At 45.4% G+C, this 22,291-nt stretch overlaps 1 protein-coding gene across 12 annotated transcripts in view; it reads left to right on the top strand.

The window, feature by feature from the left end:
* SHANK3 (SH3 and multiple ankyrin repeat domains 3) overlaps positions 1 to 22,291 on the top strand; it is a 376,011-nt gene that overhangs the window by 271,042 nt on the left and 82,678 nt on the right. For all 12 annotated transcript variants that reach the window (XR_010887770.1, XR_010887771.1, XR_010887772.1 and 9 more), the window contains exons 14-15: positions 6,954 to 7,036; positions 18,796 to 18,920. Coding sequence is in view for 9 of the 12 variants with exons in the window: in XM_067317628.1 (XP_067173729.1) it covers positions 6,954 to 7,036; positions 18,796 to 18,920 (208 nt within the window). In the remaining 3 variants the exon portion in view is untranslated. The remainder of the gene's footprint in view (positions 1 to 6,953; positions 7,037 to 18,795; positions 18,921 to 22,291) is intronic.

Here is a 22,291-nt window from a genome sequence, read left to right as displayed (position 1 = left end):
TGCACACTCTCCGACGAGCCCAGCAATGTTCAAGGCCAGTCCTAGCCGAGACCGCTTCCAAAATGCAGTTCGGATAGAACTACCCTGTGTTTTGTTTTCACTTTTCCAGGGAGAGAGAAGAAAAAGGGCATCCATAAAGACCTGGACTGTGCCACTTGCTTTTGGGGAGCACAGTCTGTGGCCCACATATTTGCTGTTATTATAAATCATCCTTCTGTTGTATCAGACGTTTTCTGCAAAATATACCTAAACAGAATTCAACTCTACTCACACTGTCTAGCTGTGAATCTAGAGCGCTACAATATGTGAGTGTGCTTTTTATTAGAAGAGGCCTAAAATAGATCATTTGGTTCATATCTCTACCAACATTAGCTTTAGCTAAACTTGAAGTATTCTTGAGAGAGATTTAACTAAAAATTCCCAGGAACTGACCCTCACCACCATGCCCATTCCGGACCTTCGGTATCGTTACCTCAGAAAAGTTGTGTGCCACCCCTTAAACATTTCCTCTCGGGAACAGTCAGACCAACTCCTCAAGGCTTTGCTCAGAACCATATTTGCTGAGTCTTTTACCTTCCAAGTTCTTTCTCTGGACTCTCTCCTCTTGACCCCCATCTTTCTTGAAGTGTGGCGCTAGGGACTGGACAACTAGAGTGGGATTCATTTTATCTAACTTCAGGAATGTGATTCATACCACTTTGTTGTAGGTGTCTCCCGTGTGGGTGTCTGAGCTAATCACCCTGGCCTACCCTTGGAGTCAATGCAGATGTGTGCAGTCAGTGGAGCCAGGGGTGCCATTCATTTGACAAAGCGTAGGCGTTCATTTCAGCATGGGATGAATCACAGCTCCATTGACTTCACTGCATAGCTCTCCATTGAGTCTAAAAGGAGCCCAGAGCCGCTTGCTCGGTGTAGGTGCTTGTTTTGTACACACCCCAATTCAACTAGATGAGTTCCAAGGCTCCTGCAGCGCGGAGTAGGACAGAAGGATCGTTTCGAGTCTCGGGACAGCCCTCTTCTTTATGTATGCCAAATCGGTTTGTCCATCCTTTTTCCGCAGGAGTCTGACACTGCTGCTGATGCTTAGGAATCTGCAGTGATATCGATAACCTTTTCTGCAAACTGTCTATTGAGCCAGTCGTTCTCCATCTTCTGTTCTTGCTTTTCATAGTTCCTAGCTGTAGTGCCTTGCATTTTCCCTTTTCCTCCAGTATTTTTCAGACCATTTCTTCAGTGACAGTACGACCTGAATCCACATCTACCGTTTCAACATGCTGTTGTCCTCTCAGTTGGTATCTTCTGCAAATTTGTTTACTCCCTATTGCAACCTAGTCATTGGTGAAACATTCAGCTTGTCCCAAAACAGACCCCTATGAAATCCCACTTGATACATCCTTCCAGTCTGACACTGAAAAGTATGTCAAACCAGTTATTTACTCACCCTACAGTACTTTATGTTCCCCTTGCTTCTTACAAGAATGTCATGTGAGACCGTTCAAAATATTTAACTGATGTCAGGATATATATCACAGAACTGCCTTTCCTATATCCATGAGACTTATTATGTTGAAATAGAAATTAGGTTGACTTAGCACAGTTAGTTCTTTCTAACCCATGCTGCCTAGTATTTATCACTTTCTTTTCTTCTGGATGTTTTAATAAACTGTTGTTTTGTTAGTTCCAGGATTTTCATGGGAATTAAAGGTCAGTTACCTCATTTAATAATTCCTTGGATCTTTCTTCCCTCCTTTTTTTAAAGATGAGCATTATATTTGCTTTTTTTTTTTTCCAAATCTTCTGGAGTGTCACACACCCTATGGAAGTTCTCAAAGACAATCCATCATGGCTCCCAGATTTTTTGACCTGGTTGCCTAATTACTTTTGGTGAATTTCATCAAGCCAAGACAATCTGAAAACCTGTTTTTTTACTCTAGAATCAGAGCTGATCTTTGTTGTTATGGTGTTACCAGGATGATTAAAGTTAACTATAGCTATTTAGTTCAGTCTTTAACCATGTTTTTTTAATTGCTAATTTGATAGGTTTATTAGGTCTGGCCTTCTGAACAATCAAAAAGTTATTAAAATAATAATTTGCCCTAGTGAAGCATAATTTGAGTTTACTATCTTTAATTTAGTTCCAACAAAAGACAAACAAACAAAAGGAGGAGATCTGACACTCACAACCCTGGTGTATTAGAAACAAGATGAACCAGTAGCCTTATATCATCTTGAAGAATAGGTTTGAAAAGCCATTCTCTACCTTTGTATTACCTGTATCATTATGTCAAGTAATTTGTATATTCATTTACCAGTTGTATGTATGGAACAATAATCTGATAATGAATTTAAGGTACTATTTTCCATTGGTCATCGTAACTTCATTAGCATATCACAGTAATATTAAGTCATTATTTTGCTTAATCTTACTCTGATATTTTAAAACTAAAATAACTAACTCCTTACTACCTCTTGTCTTTTGAAAGTTCCTATTTTTATTTAGACAAAAATAATGAGTTATTTATTATTTGATTACACTCCATCTTTTTCCCCAGACTGGTTTTTACTGTTTCTTTTATAGCCCTTGGAGCTCCAGCAGTGTTAATCAGCAGCATCTCAGGTGTCACTCTACTTCCCCATACTTCTACTGCACAAAAATTTGGGAACTTTTTATTTCACTTTTTATATGCATCTACCTATAGAACTAACTAAATGAAGGTGGTTACTGTAGGTTAGATCCTGTGTCTGTTCTGCATTGCACCTACTGCCTTGTGGAGGTCAGTCCCAGAAAGTGAGCCCAGGATATGCCAGTTTGCAAAGAGTGATACAGAAACCAGCAGCCTGATCCAAGAGTTGCGTACACCAAGGAGACAGTCAAGGCTTAAGACTTCTTCTTCAAAGTGCTAGGCTTCTGTTTCTGGACTAGAGGAGATGTTTCCCCTTGCTCAGAAGTCATTGCTGCAGACTTGTTTCTGAGTAGCATCTGAGCCGGACAGCGCTCATCCGGGAGATGATGCCTTTATGCCGTATCAATAAAGCGCTGCTGTAGGTTGTGACAGTTCCTGGCTAAGAGTAGGGCCATGAGCCTGCACGTGTGCCAGCCCTGGGGTAGTGCATTAAACTCTGGGCCCCCGGGGTTAATCTAAAGTGGGCCTGTTTCATCCTCTCTTGCAAAGCTGCTCCTTACTCTACTTAAAAGGTTAAATACTGGTTGTGCACCTGCTAGCAGGGCACAGCTCGGTTCTGTAGCCTGACGCTCACGGCGCTCACCTGGAAGACAAAAGTCGCCTTTTCCAAACAGTGCTCAAGTATTTTTATAAAATGTGGTGCATCTTCGGTTGAAGGATTGAGCCCGGGGTTGGATGAGAGCCCAGTGATTAGCACACGTTTACCAGAATTGGACCTCCACTCAGGCAGAGAAGTATCTGAACCTCTGCAGTGAGCGCTCTCATAACTGGGATATTAAGCATACGGAAGTCATGTTTCCTCTGTCATGTGTATAGGCTAATTACATTAATAACACTCCTACCAGAGTCCTTCAGGTGGTACAGAGGAGGAACACTTTTAGTACTTACACATGAGAAAGAGACTGATTTGCTGGTGTCAAGTCAGGGATTTTGCATATTAAAAAAGTGAAGATGTCCAATGAATTTAACTTTGGCCAGTTACGAATCTGAAAATTTTTAGGTGCCTACAGATTTAGATGGCAATAAGAAAAGGAATTTCAGGTTCCAGAGGAACGTAAACTGGAAGTGGTCTTACAAGATCCCTCTTGCAAATCTGACTCCATAAATCTCAGAAAGGAAGGGAGGGAGCTAAAACAAATATATATCCATTATTTCAAAAAATCCCACGTGTGGCTCTATGTATCTACTTCTGGAGCTTCCAGAGACAGAAACAAGTACGTTGGAGAATTTTCCTATTGTTTCTGACTAGCTTAGAATTTTGAATTGAAGTACTTCTTGCCAGTTTATTTTGTAGGAGGAATAATTCAGTGGTGATGGAAAGAATCAAGTATTCTTTTTGCAGAATAATTTTTGGTAAGAGCAGCAGTAGGCTGTACTTATTTAAAGGTCTACATTATTGCAGGAAATCTTGGCAGGTGAGGATTGGTGGGTGAAATTATATATAGAGAGAGAAAGAGAGAACGAGAATATAAGCAGTTTTGTCAAGAGTTTCTTCGGGTTGTCATCTGGATGAAACAACACCATAGGTCCTATGGGAAGAATTACAGTTAGTCTTTTATCATGGATTCCTAACTTTCTCATTGACAAACTAATCACAGAAGGACTAATTGGGCACTTTAGCCCACCATCAGGTGAAATAAAAATCATAATTTTTTGAAGTAACGTTTGTTTCCCCTTCTCTCTCTTTCTCTTACACATACACATGCGCACACACATGCACGCTTGTACAGGTGGCAGAATTTGCTGTTGGAATAAGATTAAGATCTGACACAAATCATCTACAAGCGATTGAAATGTGGTATGGAAAAGGGATATACCTGTGGATGTGGTGTATTCTTTGTCTCTTGGAATGTCTTGCTCGGGTCTAGCTCTCTTCCTAAATAGTTACGTCATAGCTCAAATACAAGATAAAAGCTTGATACAGGAGTCTCAGTGTGAGGTTGCCTGGATTTGTGGTGTGGAAGGAGGATTATGTTATCGTAATGACCTCTTCTGGGTGCAGTAGTTACGAATCTGTCTCCAGTAGGGCATCCTACACTTGTACGAGAGGATTTCACTGTAGAGGGGAGAGTTCTATGCATATTGAGGAACATATGCGTAGCCAGCTCTGCTTTGGAAAGATATGCAATGTGTTGAAAATACCACACAAACGGATGACTGCATGACAGCAGCCACCTCCTTTAAAGCAGTCATGTAGCTTTTTTCAAATTTTTCCACGTCTGGGTATTTTATTGCATGAAGTTATTGGTTTTATAGATACCCTAGTTTTTCTGTGGATTGTGCATAAGGATATCCAAAATTACAGTGCAAAGTCAAAGTGAAATATCAGGGAAGTCCAAGAAATTTAGAGTTGTGTCTTTTGATTTCAGTGGAAAACTTCCAGTGGAAGACATTTGTCTTAAATCTCTTAGAGCGCTTGGATAACATTGCGTGTGTTGTCTTTTGTGATTACCTTCTATGGTTTGGAAAACGAAGGAATCTGTCTGTCGTGATAGGAGAGGCAGATATTATTGCGTGGTGTTAATGGCAGAATCATAGAAGTAATTACCTAAAAAGGGATTTGATGCCTCTAAACGCAAGTCGCTGGCCGATAAAGCCACAGGCAGCACAGGATACGAGGAGCTGCATCCTGTTCGGATGCTAATCCGTGTCAGTCCTTGGCTTTTAAAGGAAGGCAAGAAGGTGGGTTGCCGACTAAGTCGGTGCAGCAGCAAAGCGCAGCACTTTTTGAGTCCATCATCCTTCATGCAGAAACGCGTGCCTCTGGTGCATGGCGTGCCTGTGGTGCAGGGAGCCCAGCCAGGGCCTGGTGCAGGCGGGATGGCGCGGGCGAACGGGGGGTGCAGCGGCGAGCCCCTTTCCCTGCAGCCGGGGCAGGGCAGGCCGGCTCGGCGCGCAGCGCGTGACACTGCTGGGACGCGCGCGCGTGCTGCCGGGGCGTGTGTCTGCATGCAGCAGCAGCAGCAGCAGCAGCAGCAGCAGCGCGGCGCATGTTGGGGCACCTCATACTGCAGTGTGTCAGCTCAGCCTGTTCTGCCTCCGGCCTGCCTACGGCGGTCTCCTCCCCTCCCGGCGCGCGTGTGCGCGCCCGTGCGCCTGTGCCGCTGCTACCTGTTCCCTGGCGGCGTGTTTCTGTGCGGTGCAGCGGCGCTTTGGCTCCTCGTTGCGCTGCCGCGCTCCAGGCACGCCGCTGCGACCGGCTGCACACGTGTGTGTGTGGTGTGTGTGTGTGTGTGTGTGTGTCTCTGGGGGCTGGCACGCTTCCCCTCTCCCTCTCTGCCTCTCCCGTCCTTGGCGTGGTGTGTAAAACTCCTTCCCTGTGCCGCCGAAAAGGACCGAGGTCTCTGATTAATTCCACTCTGATGTCAGACATGCGGCTCTGCTGGGAGGGATTTGCAGGGCTGCATTTGAGCGCTCGTTTGCTGAGAGAATCCCTTTCTCCGTCTCTTCCCTCCCTCCCTTCCCCCTCCCCGTGCCCCCCTCCCTGCCTCTTCTGAAATGTGCAGACGGGTTTTTTTGTTGAAAGGGTCGCTAACGCTTGGGGTCTGCTCGGAGCTTCGCGTTCGTCTCTCCCTTTACCACGGGATTTTTTTTTTTTCCCCCTTCTCCTCATCTAGCTGCCGTTGAGGGCAGGGAGAGCAGCTTTGTTAAAATAGGACAATGAAACGCGTCCCCCCTCTTCTAATGACAGACCGTTACCTAGCGACGAGGGGGGGGATTTTAACGGAAGATCAGAGCATCAGGATGAGGATATAAACTCTGCTCTCCTCTCTCCCAGGGAACTTACCAAAGAGGCACCTTTCCTTTTGTCAGGCTTCTGATTTTTCCATACAAGAGGCAACTGGAAAGTCTCAGAGAGAATCTTCCCTGATGGATGGCTGGCTGCCTCCCCCCGCACCTCCTCTGCTCAGGCGCTTCACTCTTCAGTTATATGCTAAGGGCATCATTTAAAGGGAAGCCCAAAGTGGGATCAGTAAGCTCCCTGCATGCGTATGCAGGTGACTGAGAAGGGGATCGGTGGGCAGACGGGTGATCCAGGCAGCCAGGGCTTACCCTCACCTACATATGGAGGGAAAGTAGCTTTCTCGTCTTTTTGCTCTGACTTTGGGCGAGGGAGGGAGGGAAGCAGATTGTGCCCAACTCCTTGCTGAGATGAGATGGTCGCTCAGAAGAGGTCTCCTTGTCACAGTCACAAAGGCCACCTCCGCCTGGCAGCATGGTGCTGAAATCTAACCCTAGCATCATTCTCTTGTGCTCTTTCCTGCCCAGTGACTACATCATTGAGGAGAAGACGGCCGTGCTGCAGAAGAGGGAGCATGAGGGATTCGGGTTTGTGTTGCGAGGGGCCAAAGGTAAGGGCTGCTTCTTTCACTCGGTCCTGGGGCTGGGAGGGGAAGCTCCTTCTCTTCACTTTTTGTTAGTGCTCAGGACCCTGTTTGCTCTGGCTGCACGTAGCAGCCCTAGAGCCCCTGTACCTCAGGGTCTCTTAAGGGACTCCCTTCTCTCCTTCTCTCTCAGCTAGGCAGTGTGAGCACAGTTTAATTCTGATTGTGTGTGTTGTAAGAAAATGCCGTTCGCTGTAAGGGTGCATCTGTTGCACATTCTGGGGTATTTTTCTGGTACAGGTGCTGGTATTCTTAGCCTTGCATTTGTAAGAGTTTCCACTTCTACCTATTTATTGGCCCCATAAAGTGCATCTGCTCTGTGTTAGGTACAGATGCAAGCCCCTCTATGGGTCTTTTTTTTTAATATATATATATGCTTCAGTTTTTCCATATACTTTGACTATATAGAGTTGGGGGTCCTTCTTCTGCCAGCTCTAGCGGTGCTGGGGTTTAGCCCCAACATGAGGGCAAGCTGGTAGACGCCTATTCTGCAGCTGTCACCACACCTTTGACCCTGTTCTGTGAGAAAGCCTCTGCTTGTGTCTGGGGCGCACTTTACCTGCACGCCCTGGAATACCTGTGCTCATGCAGCCGGTACATTTGACCATGTTGTTACCGTGGCTCCTATTACCTGGGAACTGATCTTTATGCTGCCAAAAAGAGAGTCTCTCCGGGAGCGGTAATGAATGTGTTCATATTCACATAGGAAATGAGCTTCCTCCCCTGTGCTTGGGTGTATCTGGAGGCAGATCCACCTGAGGCTAGGGGGGTCATCTCTCCAGCAATTCCAGACTGGAGGCTAGGGAGAGGCTATAGGCTTCTCAAAAATATAGCTAACGAAAGCAAAGGCATAATGGTGCATGCTTCTGTCCCTTCCTTTCATGTAGGATACAGGCTGCAAGAGGGAAAGCTTAAACGAGTGGCTGCCAGCTCCTTTTGTGGAGCTGCTCCTTTCCTAGACCTCAGTGTGCTTGAAGATCTTTTTAATTTGGACTTGAATCTTGGGTGTGATTTTCTGTAAGGATTCCTGAATTGTCTTTGTTCTGCATGTATCACGAAAGGGTTCTGTGTGCAAGTGGGTGTGTTTGTGTTTCTGTCAGAATATGGTTGCTGTCTTTCTCCTTCCCTCTCCCTCCTCTTTCCTGTATATGTGACATGTATGTTCTTCTGTGTACTGCTCACATCAGTCTGTATATTGTGAAGTGAAACTTCAGGGCTCAAAATGGCATCCATTTTTTTGCAAGATCAGACTTGTAGATATTACGTTAGGACAAAATGGGATAAATTTTGTCCTATTTCAGGGTTTTTGTCCTCTATTTTCCCTCCCAACGTTTGTAGGCTCTGCATTTTCCTTTGTCTGCTGAGGCTGAAAGAGAGGACCTTGAGCAGATTGAACGGTGGGTGTGAGGCTGTGTGGGACTTAGGCATGGCTTACAGATTCACAGCCTGACACTGCTGCAGGGGGTTACTGAGAAGAGTTTGGCTGCAGAGGTGATGGCTTGAAAGCCCTCAGAGGGTGGACACGGTCAGCGGTGTTGCCTCCTGGGGCAGGGGTATTGGTGAGTCGGCTGAGGCCCCTTGGGGAAGCAGCATCCTTGGACTGAGAGGTGGAGGCGGCTGTTTTGAAGCAGCCCCATGGCTCCCAGCCTGCGTGGTGCTGAGTGCTGTCGTGGGGTTTAGGCTGGAAAGAGTGTTTGGATTCCCTGGCCTGGCCTGGTCTGTGTCACCACTGCTCACACTTCATTTAGTTACTCTTGCGCTGAGTCGAGGGACATCAGCAAAACCCAAACCCTCTAGTCCTCTTGAGGTGAACTGGAGAGAGTGTCTAGGAATAGGAGGAACTAAAGTGTCAGCAGGGTCTCTGCAGAGGGAAGGAGTTGGTTAAGTGAGGTATGCCTGGGTGATCCTCAAAGTAAACAGCACCTTGGGCTGCGGAGAATGGTGAAAACCTTGTACAATTTTTGCTGATCTTGCTGGGGGTTGGTTCCTTCCCAACCTCAAATTTTCCTGTTCACATGATGCTGCTCCATCAGCTGCACCGCTAGCAGAGAGGATGCTGTCTACCATTTCAGAGAGCCAGTCCATTCTAGCCCCTGTCCTATCCCCATCTCTGTCCAGTACCTCAGAGGATGTAATGTCCCGGTCAAATCAACTGAGCATTTGGGCAAAGATGATTTTCTGATCCCTGCAGGAGACGATCTGCAGCTTTCTGACATGGGATTTGCTTGCAGCCTTAGAGAATTATATGGAGCAGATGGGAAGCAGTGTAGCAGCCCTTCACTCAACACCCATGAAGGAAAGTGATGAGCAGGTGGATTTACTTACTCATTTCTTTGTCCAGAGGGACCATCCCTGCCTTTCACAGGCACAGACGATAGACCTGTGCTCAAAATGCTGAGAAATGATATTTCTTGCCTTATAAATCCTGAATTCACCAGGGTCATCCCTACAAAGTGAGGTTGTCACAGTCGATACAGTGACTGCATCTCACATAAGGTCCCACCAAATCCATGCCAGCAGTACCTTAAACAGAGGACTGTTATTACTAAGTTGGTTAATATTTGTTTGACATCGGATTATGATGGGTTCTGCAGAGGTGTAAGAAGGACACCAAATCCCTAACTCTAAGTAAGGAGTATGTAATTTTTTGAATGGCAAAAATATTACTAATAATTTGAGTTGTTAAAAAAGAGCAGGAAGTGGCTCTAAGTCCTTGCTTCAGGGCATGAGCTTTCTATTGACTACTTAATTTGGGGAGAAACTTCCAGGCTGGACAGATTATTCAAGAGGTTTCCTGAGACTGTTACTTCCTGTAATTTTCATACTTTCTGAAGGAGCTGATCCTGTACGCTACTGAAGAGAAGATGCTGCGTTGATTCAGTATGGGGCTTGTTTTGCTCCTACTTCTTTCCATAACGTTGCTAAACTCTTATTTCTTTGCCAGTTCCCCTGTATAGCAGACATTTCACGTGCTTCACAAAGCATACCTGCCCTGACTCAGGAGAGCTCCCCTTTCCAGGTTTATAAACCATCCCCCCCCGGTTTAATATTCAGTGGCAGTCCACACATTTGAGCTAGACTATTAAGGAGGGTTTGAAAAGTCAGTAGATCACAGATCGTAAAAAGCAGTACCTATCTGTGGGACTCGCCACGTCGCCTGAGGCAGCCTCTGGAGGTGGAGGACGTTGCCGAGGCTGGGTGCTGCCTTGGGAGGTGCTTGCCTGTCGTGCAGTTGTGTGCACATCCCTGGCCACCTCTGCGATCCTAGGAAGTTCACTTGGGGGGAACTGCGAGGTCCAGGGGGGTTAATGCAAAAACCCCTGGGGGGGCAGTAAAGTCACCATGTAAACCAGTAAGTCACATGATGAAGCTGTCAAAGCTTATTAGCTTGGGCACAGCAGTACGGGAGTATAGCTGTGCTTTGGGGACAGGGTCTCTTGCTCCACGTATGGTCTCAAGCTGTTCAAGCGTGAATTTCCTGCCGGGGACTATCTATCTCGCATGGCTGGCAGCTGGGTCCTGTTGGTGTGGGGGCTGCCAGATAATCCAGTGCCAACTGTGAGATACCAGGCAGGGTCCGTGTGAAGGGTCAGTCTGTAATTCAGCCCAGTCCCCTCCTGCTAGGGCACAGCAGGACACCATGGGAGCTGGTGTCGTCTTCAGCCACTGCAATCTCTCTGGAGTGCTCCCTGCGAACATTTTATGTTTAGTATCACAGGAAAATTGGCCGTTGTAACTGCACGGCTTCCAGTCCTGAGCTTGGAAGCTCGTGCAGCTATCTCAAACGTCCCTGTGCCTGTTCCTAGTCATCGGATCAGCCTGTGCATAGCCATCTCAGGAGTCCTTCTCCAGTCGTATAAACGCACTCATAATTTGCCAGTGATTCAGTTCTGAGGTCATGACCCAGTTCCTGATCTCACAGGACTTTGTGGAGGTAAATGCTGTCTAAGATGTTCAGAGAATACAGTGCTCAGGTTATGAAAGTTCTGTAGATGGATGTCATTTTAGGTTTTTTCCGCTTCACAAACTCCCACTTGTCTTTTGCCGTATTTTCTTTTCAGGAAAGTTAAACAAACAATGGTGTGTGGGTTGTTACCCTAGCCTCTAAACTGAGACGTGCCTTCAGGATTTTAGGTGAGAAGTACCAAGGCAGATAAGAAGATATATTGCAGTAAATATAATAAAGAATCATATTTTATTGTTTCATTTTTCACCCTATAAATGTGTTTCCAATGAAGTAACTGAGATCTTAACAATTTGCTCTGCTAGAATTAACTTGTAATATTATTCATTTAAGCTTGTCTAATAAAAAGTCACTTGTTCAAGTAAAGCAGTATTTGCAGAGAGTCCTTAGAAGCCTGTATCTTGAAATGAGTTTGTGTGACTGCGATGCTGCAAGAGTCAAAATCAGGTCTGGGATTTACAATACACGGTACCAGGGAGCAACTCCTAGCAAAACTTCGCAGCCCACAGGAATAGACAGCTCTCAGGTCTGGGCAATCTTCCAGTCATGGTAGATACCAGTGAAATAGCTTTGTGACATATTGGTTTAAATCTTAGATGGCTGATGAGAGCCACAAGCAGACTTGGAAAGCTAGCAGTAGTTCTCCTCTGGCACCGGCTATACGGCGGAGAGAGAGTCGACCTCTCTCACCGAGATCCTTTCCCTTTACTTCTGGAGTACTGCCAGAGCTGCTTTTGGAAAGGGCTAGACTTCGGTGCTGTGGGGCTGTAACCTGATGGCTGTAGCGTTGAAGGGGGGTTTCAAAGCCTCTTCTGACTTTACTTGGCTCTTCCAGGACTTCTGACTTCTCTGGATGCAGCTGAAGTTAAAGTCTCTGAAGGAAGGGAGCCCAGATTAATAGATTTTTAAGATCAGGAAATGGCCACAGTGATCATCAGGCACAATAAAAGCTGTAGTATTAACATGATAATTTCCTTAGTGGTAAGAATTATCCTTTCTATGATTTAAAGTCTTGTGAGCTTTTGCAATGAACAGTGGTTCTCCTTGTTAGGAAATTTTACCTTATTACCAGTATGAATTTTCATAATTTAATTCCAGACCTTTATTATTTAGTTTTACCTTTGTCAATTGGATAAAAGAACCTCCTTAAATTATATTTTCTTCCTGCGTAGGTACTTACAGATAAATTGTCGCCATATTACCTACTTCTGACCTAAAGATTTTCTGTCAGACTCTAATCTGGAAAAGGTATTTTGGAAAGTCTAGTTCCAAGCTGACTTTTGTAATGACTGGATTGCCACCCTAAGGCTTCACTTGGACCTTCACAAGACATCTGAGGTCAGGTTTCCTAGGCAGTATACATGACAGTCTGCATACTTCATCACCGAGTCTGCAATCAGCTGTGAGCATCGTGCATTGTTCTGGCTAATATTTCTTGTTTTGTTGGTGTTAGGGCTATAGGCGAATGACTAGGCTGCTGACTAGGCCCTGACCTGAGGTTAGGCTAATTGGAGAAGAGGTGGAGAACTACCACACATGACATGAGAAGTTGCTGGACATGACGGATGACAATGTAAGAAGTGACAAAGTTACCGATAGCGCTGTGAGGTATAACTGGATTTCATAAGTGCTTGAGGGGGAGTGATGTGGAAAATGGCCAATCTCCTCAGAAAACTGAAAGGGAACACTGGGGACCTCTTGGAGAGCAGAGTAGGTAATCATTTCAGTAATACCAGATGACGCCGAGGTTACTGAGGAAATGGTATTGGAAATGCCGAATTTGGATACGGATGTATCAAAACTGGGGCAAATGGGGAAAAAGTAGCTATAAACAAATTGTACATTTGAGAGGAAACTGGGCAAAGTGAAAAGGAGCATCAGGAAATGGGAAAAAGGACAATAAGGTATATATATCATGTGATCGGGGCTGTTTGGCAGGGGCAGCTGCTGAGCAGCCATGTGCTTGATCACCACAGCCCAAACAGGACAATAAACCAACCGTGATGGACATGAGTCACATCTGCTCTTTGGTCGGTCAGACGGGGGAAGGCAGAATGCCTTCCCCGGCTAACAGCAGAACACCCGTACAGACGGACTGAGCCTCTCGGTGCCGTGCTGGTGTCTGTCCCAGCCCCGACAACATTGACATCTACCCACCGCTCCCCGGCAGCGGCATTTAGGACAGATCCGGCAGAGCATGCTCCTGAGATTTTACTCTGAGCCATTGGCGCTCTTGTCACTTAATCATGGCTGGTGCTGACTCCAGAGTGTCTTAAAAAGTATACTGTGTGCAGCCATTGCTTGGATGCTTGTGTATTACAGTGCTTAGGGTAGTGTCTGGAGCAACGTGTTTTATACAGGGGCTCCATCTCCCATAGCCCCAGAGGAGCACAGTTTTTCCTGGCATCAGACTCCTGAGCGGGACAGAGTGCCTTAGGGCAGAGGTGTGACAGTCCGGGTTTCTTCCATAGTAATGGATTTTCTGTTCACCATTTACCCTTTGCCAGACCAGTATCCTCTGGAGGTATTCTCTCCCTCTCGGCTACCTCTTGTGGTTTGGAAGAAAATATGCCTGCCACCAAGGTTTCCTAAACTCGACTTGGTTTATAGGTGTTCCATAGGGTTGCTAGCAACATACTTTTTATTTAGTTCTGTTTCTTTTGAGAAAACAATGTGCCTGGTACCTATCAGCTTGGCAAGTATGACAGTGCTGGGTTTTCGGGTGGTAACCTGGTTTTATAGTTTTTCTGATGCTTACCCAAGAATTTTTAATTACTGTATGCTGCAGGAAAATTATCTCCACAGGTACAGCTATAGCAAGTCCTCTGCAGAAAAGTATAGAGTAGACTCTGTACTGACTAGGTACAAGCACAGCACTGATATATTTGATTGAATAGCTAAAAGCGACTGCAAAGGAGAAGTATGAAGCAAGAAAACACAGTTCAAGATCCTACTAAACAGTTGGTTTCTCCTTCATTGCTTTAGTGGCTGAGTTAATTGATGCAGCTGGGAAATCCAGTGCTGGTTTGCACCTGCTCCTGGAGCTTCCAACTCCTCTCCATCTACTGCCTGATGTTGCTGCTGGAGACACCTGGAGCAGTCACTCTTACAGACCTTCTCATTCTCTGTGTGGAGATGGGATGGTTTAATTCTTGTTTGCTTGTACCTTATTAAAGCTTCTTTCTTGGTCCCTGTAACTAAGCACTAGGACTACAAGCAGTAACGTGAGAGAGCTGGTTACTTCCTTCTTCTACACTTTTCCCTTCCTTTATTAAATTATGTTTTCCAGTGTTTACTTTTGTCAAGATACGTTCCTGACTTCAGGGTGCATTTTCTTGTTTAGTGAATCTTTAAGGCTCTAGTGAAACTTTATAAATCATGTATCATGACATGCAGTTACTGCAGATATAGCTTTCAGCCCACAGAAAATGGTGTGCATGGAGTCCTAATATAACACCTAAGTCATACAGATGATAAAATTGGCTTTAAGACTGTTTTTGCTAGATGAATTTTACCTGTATTCCCTATCAGTTTACAATTTGATTATTGATAAGAAAAACACAGACTTGAACTGCACCTCAAGAGACTCTTCCCTAAGCTATAATTTATTATAATTTATTTATATTTATATTCATTTATTTATATTTATTATAGTTTATTCTCTGACGCCAGTGGGCTGTTGGTAAGCTCCACGACATGCTACCTGATGTTGCTCCCCTCAGTGCTGGTTTTGGTCCTGGTCTTTTACTGTGTTTATGTTTGTGGGGCAGAAGAGCACATAGAAGAATACTGAATTGTAAAAGCCATTCCTCATTCCCTTGCCAATGTGCACATGCTTTTCCTTCCTCTTAGTCAACCTAGTGAAATACAGTATTAGCACTTCTGAATCGTGCTGGATGTTTGTGAGAATGCAACTGGAAGACTATAATCTTTTTTCAGACTGGCATATCTAGAGGTTTTGTGAGACACTTTTCTCACATCAGGCTCCCTCTTCTGCCTAGGAAACCAATTAAATTCTCATCTGTCCAATTCTGTTCTTCCCAGGGAGAAGGACTTGGCACTTAACCTTTTCATGACTTAATTACGATGCATGTATTAAGAAAGCAGTACTGATATGTCATGTTGATGCTTCCATCTTGTGAAGTACATTGCTGATATTCCACAGAGACCATATGTCTCATTATCATAATATAAATTCTTTACTTGATATTTGGAGAACCTGATGCAAGCCCCTTTGCAAACTCCTGTGTTACCTGGCCCTTCAAAGAAGGTAATGCAAAGTAATGCTTACCACGTCAAATACAGCAGATGCTAGGAATCTGCCTGTGCTCCAAACTTACTGCTTGTGTAGAGCAGTGAACTGAGACACTCTCCTACAGGGTTGTGATCAGTGGCGCAAAGTCTAGTTGGAGGCCTGCAGCTAGCGGTGTCCCTCAGGGGTCAATACTAGGTCCAATACTGTTCAACTTATCCATCAATGACGTGGATGAAGGGACAGAGTGCACCCTCAGCAAGTCTGCTGATGATACCAAACTGGAGGGACCTTCACAGGCTGGAGAGATGGGCAGAGGGGAACCTCATGGAGTTAAGCACAGGGAAGTGCAGAGTCCTGCACCTAGGGAGGAATAACCCCATGCACCAGGACAGGGCTGACCTGCTGGAAAACAGCTCTGCAGAGAAGGACCTGGGAGTGCTGGTGGACACCAAGTTAAGCATGAGGCAGCAATGTGCCCTTGTGGCCAAGAAAGCCAGTGGCATCCTGGGGTGCATCAGGAAGAGTGTTGCCAGCAGGTGGAGGGAGGTGGTCCTGTCCCTCTCCTCAGCCCTGGTGAGGTCGCATCTGGAGTACTGTGTCCAGTTCTGGGCTCCCCAGTGCAAGAGAGATGTGGAGCTACTGGAGCAAGTCCAGTGAAGGGCTACAGAGATGATTAGGGGACTGGAGCATCTCTCATGTGAGGAAAGGCTGAGAGAGCTGGGCCTGTTCAGCCTGGAGAAGAGAAGGCTCATGGGGGAATCTTGTCAATGTGTATAAATACCTGAAGGGAGGGTGTAAAGAGGATGGAGCCAGACTCTTTTCAGTGGTGCCCAGCGATAGGACGCGAGGCAATGGGCACAAACTGAAACACAGGAAGTTCTGTCTGAACATGAGGAAAAACGTCTTCCCTGTGAGGGTGACAGAGCCCTGGCACAGGTTGCCCAGAGAGGTTGTGGAATCTCCATCCTTGGAGATATTCCAAAGCCATCCAGACAGGGTCCTGTGCAACGCGCTCTGGGTGACCATGGTTGAGCATGGGTGTTGGACTAGATGCTCTCCAGAGGTCCCTTCCAACCCCAACTATTCTGTGATTTTGTGATCAAAACAAAATTTTGTCATCACTGCCAGAAGCTGTACATCATGCACTTTGAAACTTAGCCTGTGCAAGTTGTAGTGTCATGCTCTCAAACAGCCATTGGTCAGTATCTAAAATGTTTATTTTTTAGGCACTAACATCTTTTAGTGCATGACATACTGGGTCATTAGGCAAAACAATTGGCTTGTTAGCTTCATCTCCTACTGGTGATTTATATATGTTCAAGAGCTTCTCAGCAGAAGGACTACTATACTGCTGTTATAGGAAAGCACCTTAGCTGTACAGCTGTGATCTGTTATTTGACAACTAACCTTGAGCAAAGTGAGTATCCCAGTGTTAGGGAAACTATCCAGTCCAGTGCACAATCTACCTACCCAGGTAGGTAGAGATGAATGAAACCCACTAGCTGACACACCAGTATGTATCACTCTTTTTCAGGAGAGTGCAGATCTGTCAAAGCGTGTCTATTTTTTTTAGCCACATCTTATTCCTAATATGTTGGTAATTTTATTTGACCATGACAGAGCCAGGTGACCTGGCACTTTCTTTTGTTTGTGCAGGCAGAGAAAGAAGAATAATTGGCATATTTGATTTCAGGATTGTGTCATCCATCCCCCTCCCCTCAAAAAAACTTGCTGAGCATTGTAACCCATAACCCATCTTGAACTTCATCTTTGAGACTGCTACCAGATGAGAACAGCTCCAAAATCATTACAGTGCAGTTCACTGGAGGTGGCACAATCCCTTCTCTAATCTTGGCACTATCACTAAGTGGAGATAGGATTGGGAATGACCCTATAGATACTGCTCTCTAGAAGGTTGTGGAAACATGTGGCCAGTTGTCATAGTGCCAGGAGGAAGTACTTTCCTTGGAAAGGTTACTTCTCTATCATCTTTCCCTTTTCTGTGGAGTTGATTATCAAGAAAGCCCATGTTTCTGGTAACACATAAGAGCCAGTAATGAGACAGCATGCCGTTAGAAAAGGGGCATCTCAAGCTTCTCCGGGATCCACTTTTTATGTTTCTAGCCATATAAGACCTCACTGATCCAATCATATGGTCTTATGTAGTAACACATTAATCCCCTCTGCACAAAAGCAGGTACACAGTCAGCAGTTCTGTTCACAGTATGCAAAGAGGAAAGTAAAATCTTTTCTGAGAATTATAACTAGCCCCCGAAACAGAGTTGGTATACCCAGTGTCAAGGAAAGCAACCCATCTGGGTACCCCTGCTACTGTTTCAGGTGACCAAAATCTAGCCAGGTATGTAAAGAGTACCTGTGGCCTATCTGCATCATTTCCTTCCTGGATCTGATGTTTCTGAACATCTGCAACAGTCTTCATGAAAAACAGGCAAAGAAAGCTTGTTTCTTCATCACATCACACAAGGCAGGAGTCCCCCATGCTCCTCTGCTGTGAGTTGGGCATCTCCCATGCAAAATTACTTCATTGTGGATGGGCAGTGAAGCAAGATGGGATGGGGCTGGATAATATACGTGCACTGCCTGGGTCTGTCTGAGAAACTTCCTTCCCTGGAAAGGTTGGGGGCAGGAGCAGCTTTTCCAATCAGGAATGCATTTAAAACCTAAGTGATAAAGAATGGGATTCATATGACTAATGTAGACATCCATCAACAAGAGGCTGTCTGTCCCTGAGCTAATCATGTAGGACCAGTAGTGAGAGAGGCAGCACTCTAGGGTACCAAAAGCAGGTTTCTAAAATAGCAGTGGTGGACAAGAGGCAATGAAACACAGGAAATTCCAGCTGAATATAAGAAAAACCTTCTTCATTGTGAGGGTGCCAGAACACTGGAGCAGATTGCCCAGAGAGGTTGTGGAGTCTCCATCCTTGGAGATATTCAGAAGCCATCTAGACAGGGTCCTGTGCAACATGCTCTGGGTGACCCTGCTTGAGCAGGGAGGTTGGACTAGATGCTCTCCAGAGGTCCCTACCAACCCCAACTATTCTGTGATTCTGTGGTTAGCAGCTATTTCTCTCTGTTGATTATGAAAGAGACCTAGAGCTCCTGACTCAGCTACAGAAAACTCTTCTGTAGTCACAAGTCAGAATAGATGAGTTCCAACACTTCTGGCATTATTTATAGATGTTGTTCTAATTTTGTCTGTGATACTGGGAGATGAATGAGGCTTTAGGGACCTTATGGGAACGTACATGACTTTTGGGAGGCTCTGCGGTAGATAAGCATGGGTCTGGGGCCATCTCAGGTCCTAAGCTGATGAACACTAGACATGTAGTACTAGCTCTGGTTCCTGCACTAAAGTCAAGCTGAGCCTTGTATGCATGTTCTTTCTAATCCAATTTATAGAGTTTTTTCTAGGCTTCTGGACACTATTGTCCACCTCCTACTTGGTTTTAGGTAGAATATCTCAGTCTCTCTCTGTCTTTTGCAGCTGAAACCCCAATTGAGGAGTTCACCCCAACCCCAGCCTTCCCTGCACTGCAGTATCTGGAATCAGTGGATGTGGAAGGTGTTGCTTGGAGGGCAGGACTTCGCACAGGAGACTTTCTGATTGAGGTAAGCCCAGACACGGCAAGGAGAATGACTGATGACTGCCAGTAGTATCTTCCTCTGCAGTACAGGGGCCTACATCTTGCACAAAATTATTTTCCTTCATAAGGTGGTTTAAGAGCTGGGTAATAATTTTTATTAAAATACCTGCTGCCTGGATGTCTTCATGAACAAATGTTCTTCAGATACAATGATTCAGGCAGATATATGCTTTCCATGCCAGAAGACAACCTGGTATGTCCCCTTCTGCTAACTGGAATTACAGGGAGACTGTAAGTCAGTGAAAAGACTCATTAGATGCCTTTCCTGGAGGCCAATTCAGGATCATTTCATACTGGTATTAATGAGAGCTTTGTCCAGTGTAGTCTGTGGTATAAGAATTGGGGCCTATAGAGAAGAACTAGATTTAGCAGATACATAATGCTCTGCTGTTCTTGTATCTCTCTATTAGCGCTTTCCCTTTCTTGAGAAAGTCTTGGTAAAGGCTGTGTACTGTCTTTGCTCTTCTTTAAGGTCACAACTGTCTGGATTTTACATGTTATATTTAAAACAAAAAAGAGCAAAGATTGGAGTCATTGGCAACTTTGTGTAAAAAAAAGTAACTAGAGGGTTCAACAAGGTATAGAGAGATTAAACTCTAGTATGCTTTCTCCCTGGAACACAGACAAAGAGACATAACTGAAAATTTGGACAGGGTTCTGAAGTTGGCTGGCAAGTCTCCAGCAATGACAGCACCTACTTGTTCCTGTAGTTTGGCATTATTATTATTTTGTTGTTGTTTGTATTAATGTATGACTAGAACCTCAGTGGTAGATCAGGACAATATTGTGCTAGGTGCTTTATGAGTACATTGCATCTGAGCGTTACAAGAGATCATGGTTGTGCTTCGGTACACACTGGAATGCCAGAGATAATGAGATAATATTGGCCAGCGTGGCAGGGAAGAGTCTTTGCATATCAGCTGCTTAATCTTCTAGCGAACACAACAGAGGATACTTTTAAGGAGTGATTTAAAAGAGAACAATAATATTAATTTGTGAATATTTATAGAGATTTTCATCACTATATGAGGAAAATGTAGGAGAAATTACTATGGTGTTGAAATTGAAATTATGTTCAGAATTTGTGCCAAATGGATATAGTATGAATAGGCAAAGTCTGCATTCTTGAAGCCAGAGAAAAGGCTGTTACAATAAGCCAGTTGACGAAAGATTAAAGTGTTTGTGAATCACCCAGTCAAGGTGTCTGTTTCTGTGCCTTGACTGTAAAGGGATTCCAGGGAGTTTATTTCAAATGGAGATGTTTACCCTGTAGATGCAGGAAATGATGTGAGATGAATCCTACCTCTACCAAGGGAGCAACGGTGGTGGAAGAGGTGGAGTAATACCTAACTGATACTGAGTCTGTGAAATGATTGCATGTGTTAAGTGGGATTGGGAAAGGGAGCTTCATGTGAAAGATTATAAGGTGAATTGTAGTCAAGTTGCACTGTGAGTCTTCTCACAGCAAATACTGAGTAAAGCTCACTGAACAGATATGTCAGTGTACAGGCATGTCATGTGATTTTGCTTGCTTTTGTTTTTCATCATGAGGCTTTCAAACCAGTAATGCAGTATATATTTACGTTGGTCAATGTGGTGATGGTGATGGTGTCAGTTGCGGTTGTGTGAGGTGTAAGGTAAGCAGAACTGCATGTTTCAAGCACATGAATGTGAAATTTTACTAGTTGCGGAAGTGCTTCTGGGGCCTGGAGAAGGTGGGGGTGAGGCTTTGCTCAAGCTCAGCTGCTGTGTGATTCATTCCACAGCCTAAAGGTTACACTGGGAAAACACTGTCTTTCCAGATGTGCCCATCACTTCTGTAATGATGATGTACCACAGATCTCCTTTCAGTACTCTGTGGGATCTTTTTAGTAATGCTTTTTCCAGACCAAGAGCCTGAGATACAATGATGAGACTTTGAACTTGAATCAGTAGTTGATGGAAAGCCTGTGTAGAAAGCTGGGGATGGGTTGTGCTGCTGCTGAATGGGACGGGGCCCCTGTGACAAATGATACAGAAAGAGCTGAGGTACTGAATGCCTCCTTTACCTCGGTCTTTACTCCTAAGATTCCCTCAGGAATCCCACACCCTGGAGACCAGGGAGAAAGTCTGGAGAAAAGAACACTTTCCCTTGGTGGAGGAGGATCGGGGTGGAGATCATTTAAGCAAACTTGACATCCATGGGCCAAGTCCATGGGCCCTGATGGGATGCACCCAGGAGTGCTGAGGGAGCTGGTGGATGTCATTGCTAAGCCGCTCTCAATTATCTTTGAAAAGTCATGGAGATCAGGAGAGGTGCCTGAAGACTGGAAGAAAGCAAATGTGACTGCAGTCTTCAAAAAGGTCAAGAAGGAGGACCCAGGAAACTACAGGCCAGTCAGCCTCACCTGAATCCCTGGAAAGGCGATGGAGCAGCTCATCCTGGATGCCTTCTCCAAGCATATGAAGGATAAGGTGATCAGGAGTAGTCAGCATGGACTCACCAAGGGGAAATCATGTTTAACCAACCTGATAGTCTTCTATGATGGAATGACTGGCTGGATAGATGAGGGGAGAGCAGTGGATGTTGTCTGCCTTGACTTCAGGAAGGCTTTTGACACTGTCTCCCATAACATCCTCATAGACAACCTCAGGAAGTGCAGGTGAGATGAGCAGACAGTGAGGTGGGCTGAGAACTGGCTGAAAGGCAGAGCTCAGAGGTTTGTGATCAGTGGCGCAAAGTCTAGTTGGAGGCCTGTAGCTAGCGGTGTCCCCCAGGGGTCAATACTGGGTCCAATACTGTTCAACTTATCCATCAATGACATGGATGAAGGGACAGAGTGCACCCTCAGCAAGTTTGCTGATGATACCAAACTGGAGGGACCTTCACAGGCTGGAGAGATGGGCAGAGGGGAACCTCATGGAGTTAAGCACAGGGAAGTGCAGAGTCCTGCACCTAGGGAGGAATAACCCCATGCACCAGGACAGGGCTGACCTGCTGGAAAACAGCTCTGCGGAGAAGGACCTGGGAGTGCTGGTGGACACCAAGTTAAGCATGAGGCAGCAATGTGCCCTTGTGGCCAAGAAGGCCAGTGGCATCCTGGGGTGCATCAGGAAGAGTGTTGCCAGCAGGTGGAGGGAGGTGATCCTGTCCCTCTCCTCAGCCCTGGTGAGGTCGCATCTGGAGTACTGTGTCCAGTTCTGGGCTCCCCAGTGCAAGAGAGATGTGGAGCTACTGGAGCAAGTCCAGTGAAGGGCTACTAAGATGATGAAGGGACTGGAGCATCTCTCATGTGAGGAAAGGCTGAGAGAGCTGGGCCTGTTCAGCCTGGAGAAGAGAAGGCTCATGGGGGAATC

The sequence above is a fragment of the Apteryx mantelli genome, chromosome 1 (genome assembly GCF_036417845.1).
Source record: "Apteryx mantelli isolate bAptMan1 chromosome 1, bAptMan1.hap1, whole genome shotgun sequence".
NCBI lineage: Eukaryota > Metazoa > Chordata > Aves > Apterygiformes > Apterygidae > Apteryx > Apteryx mantelli.
This window is presented reverse-complemented; position numbering and strand designations above follow the sequence as displayed.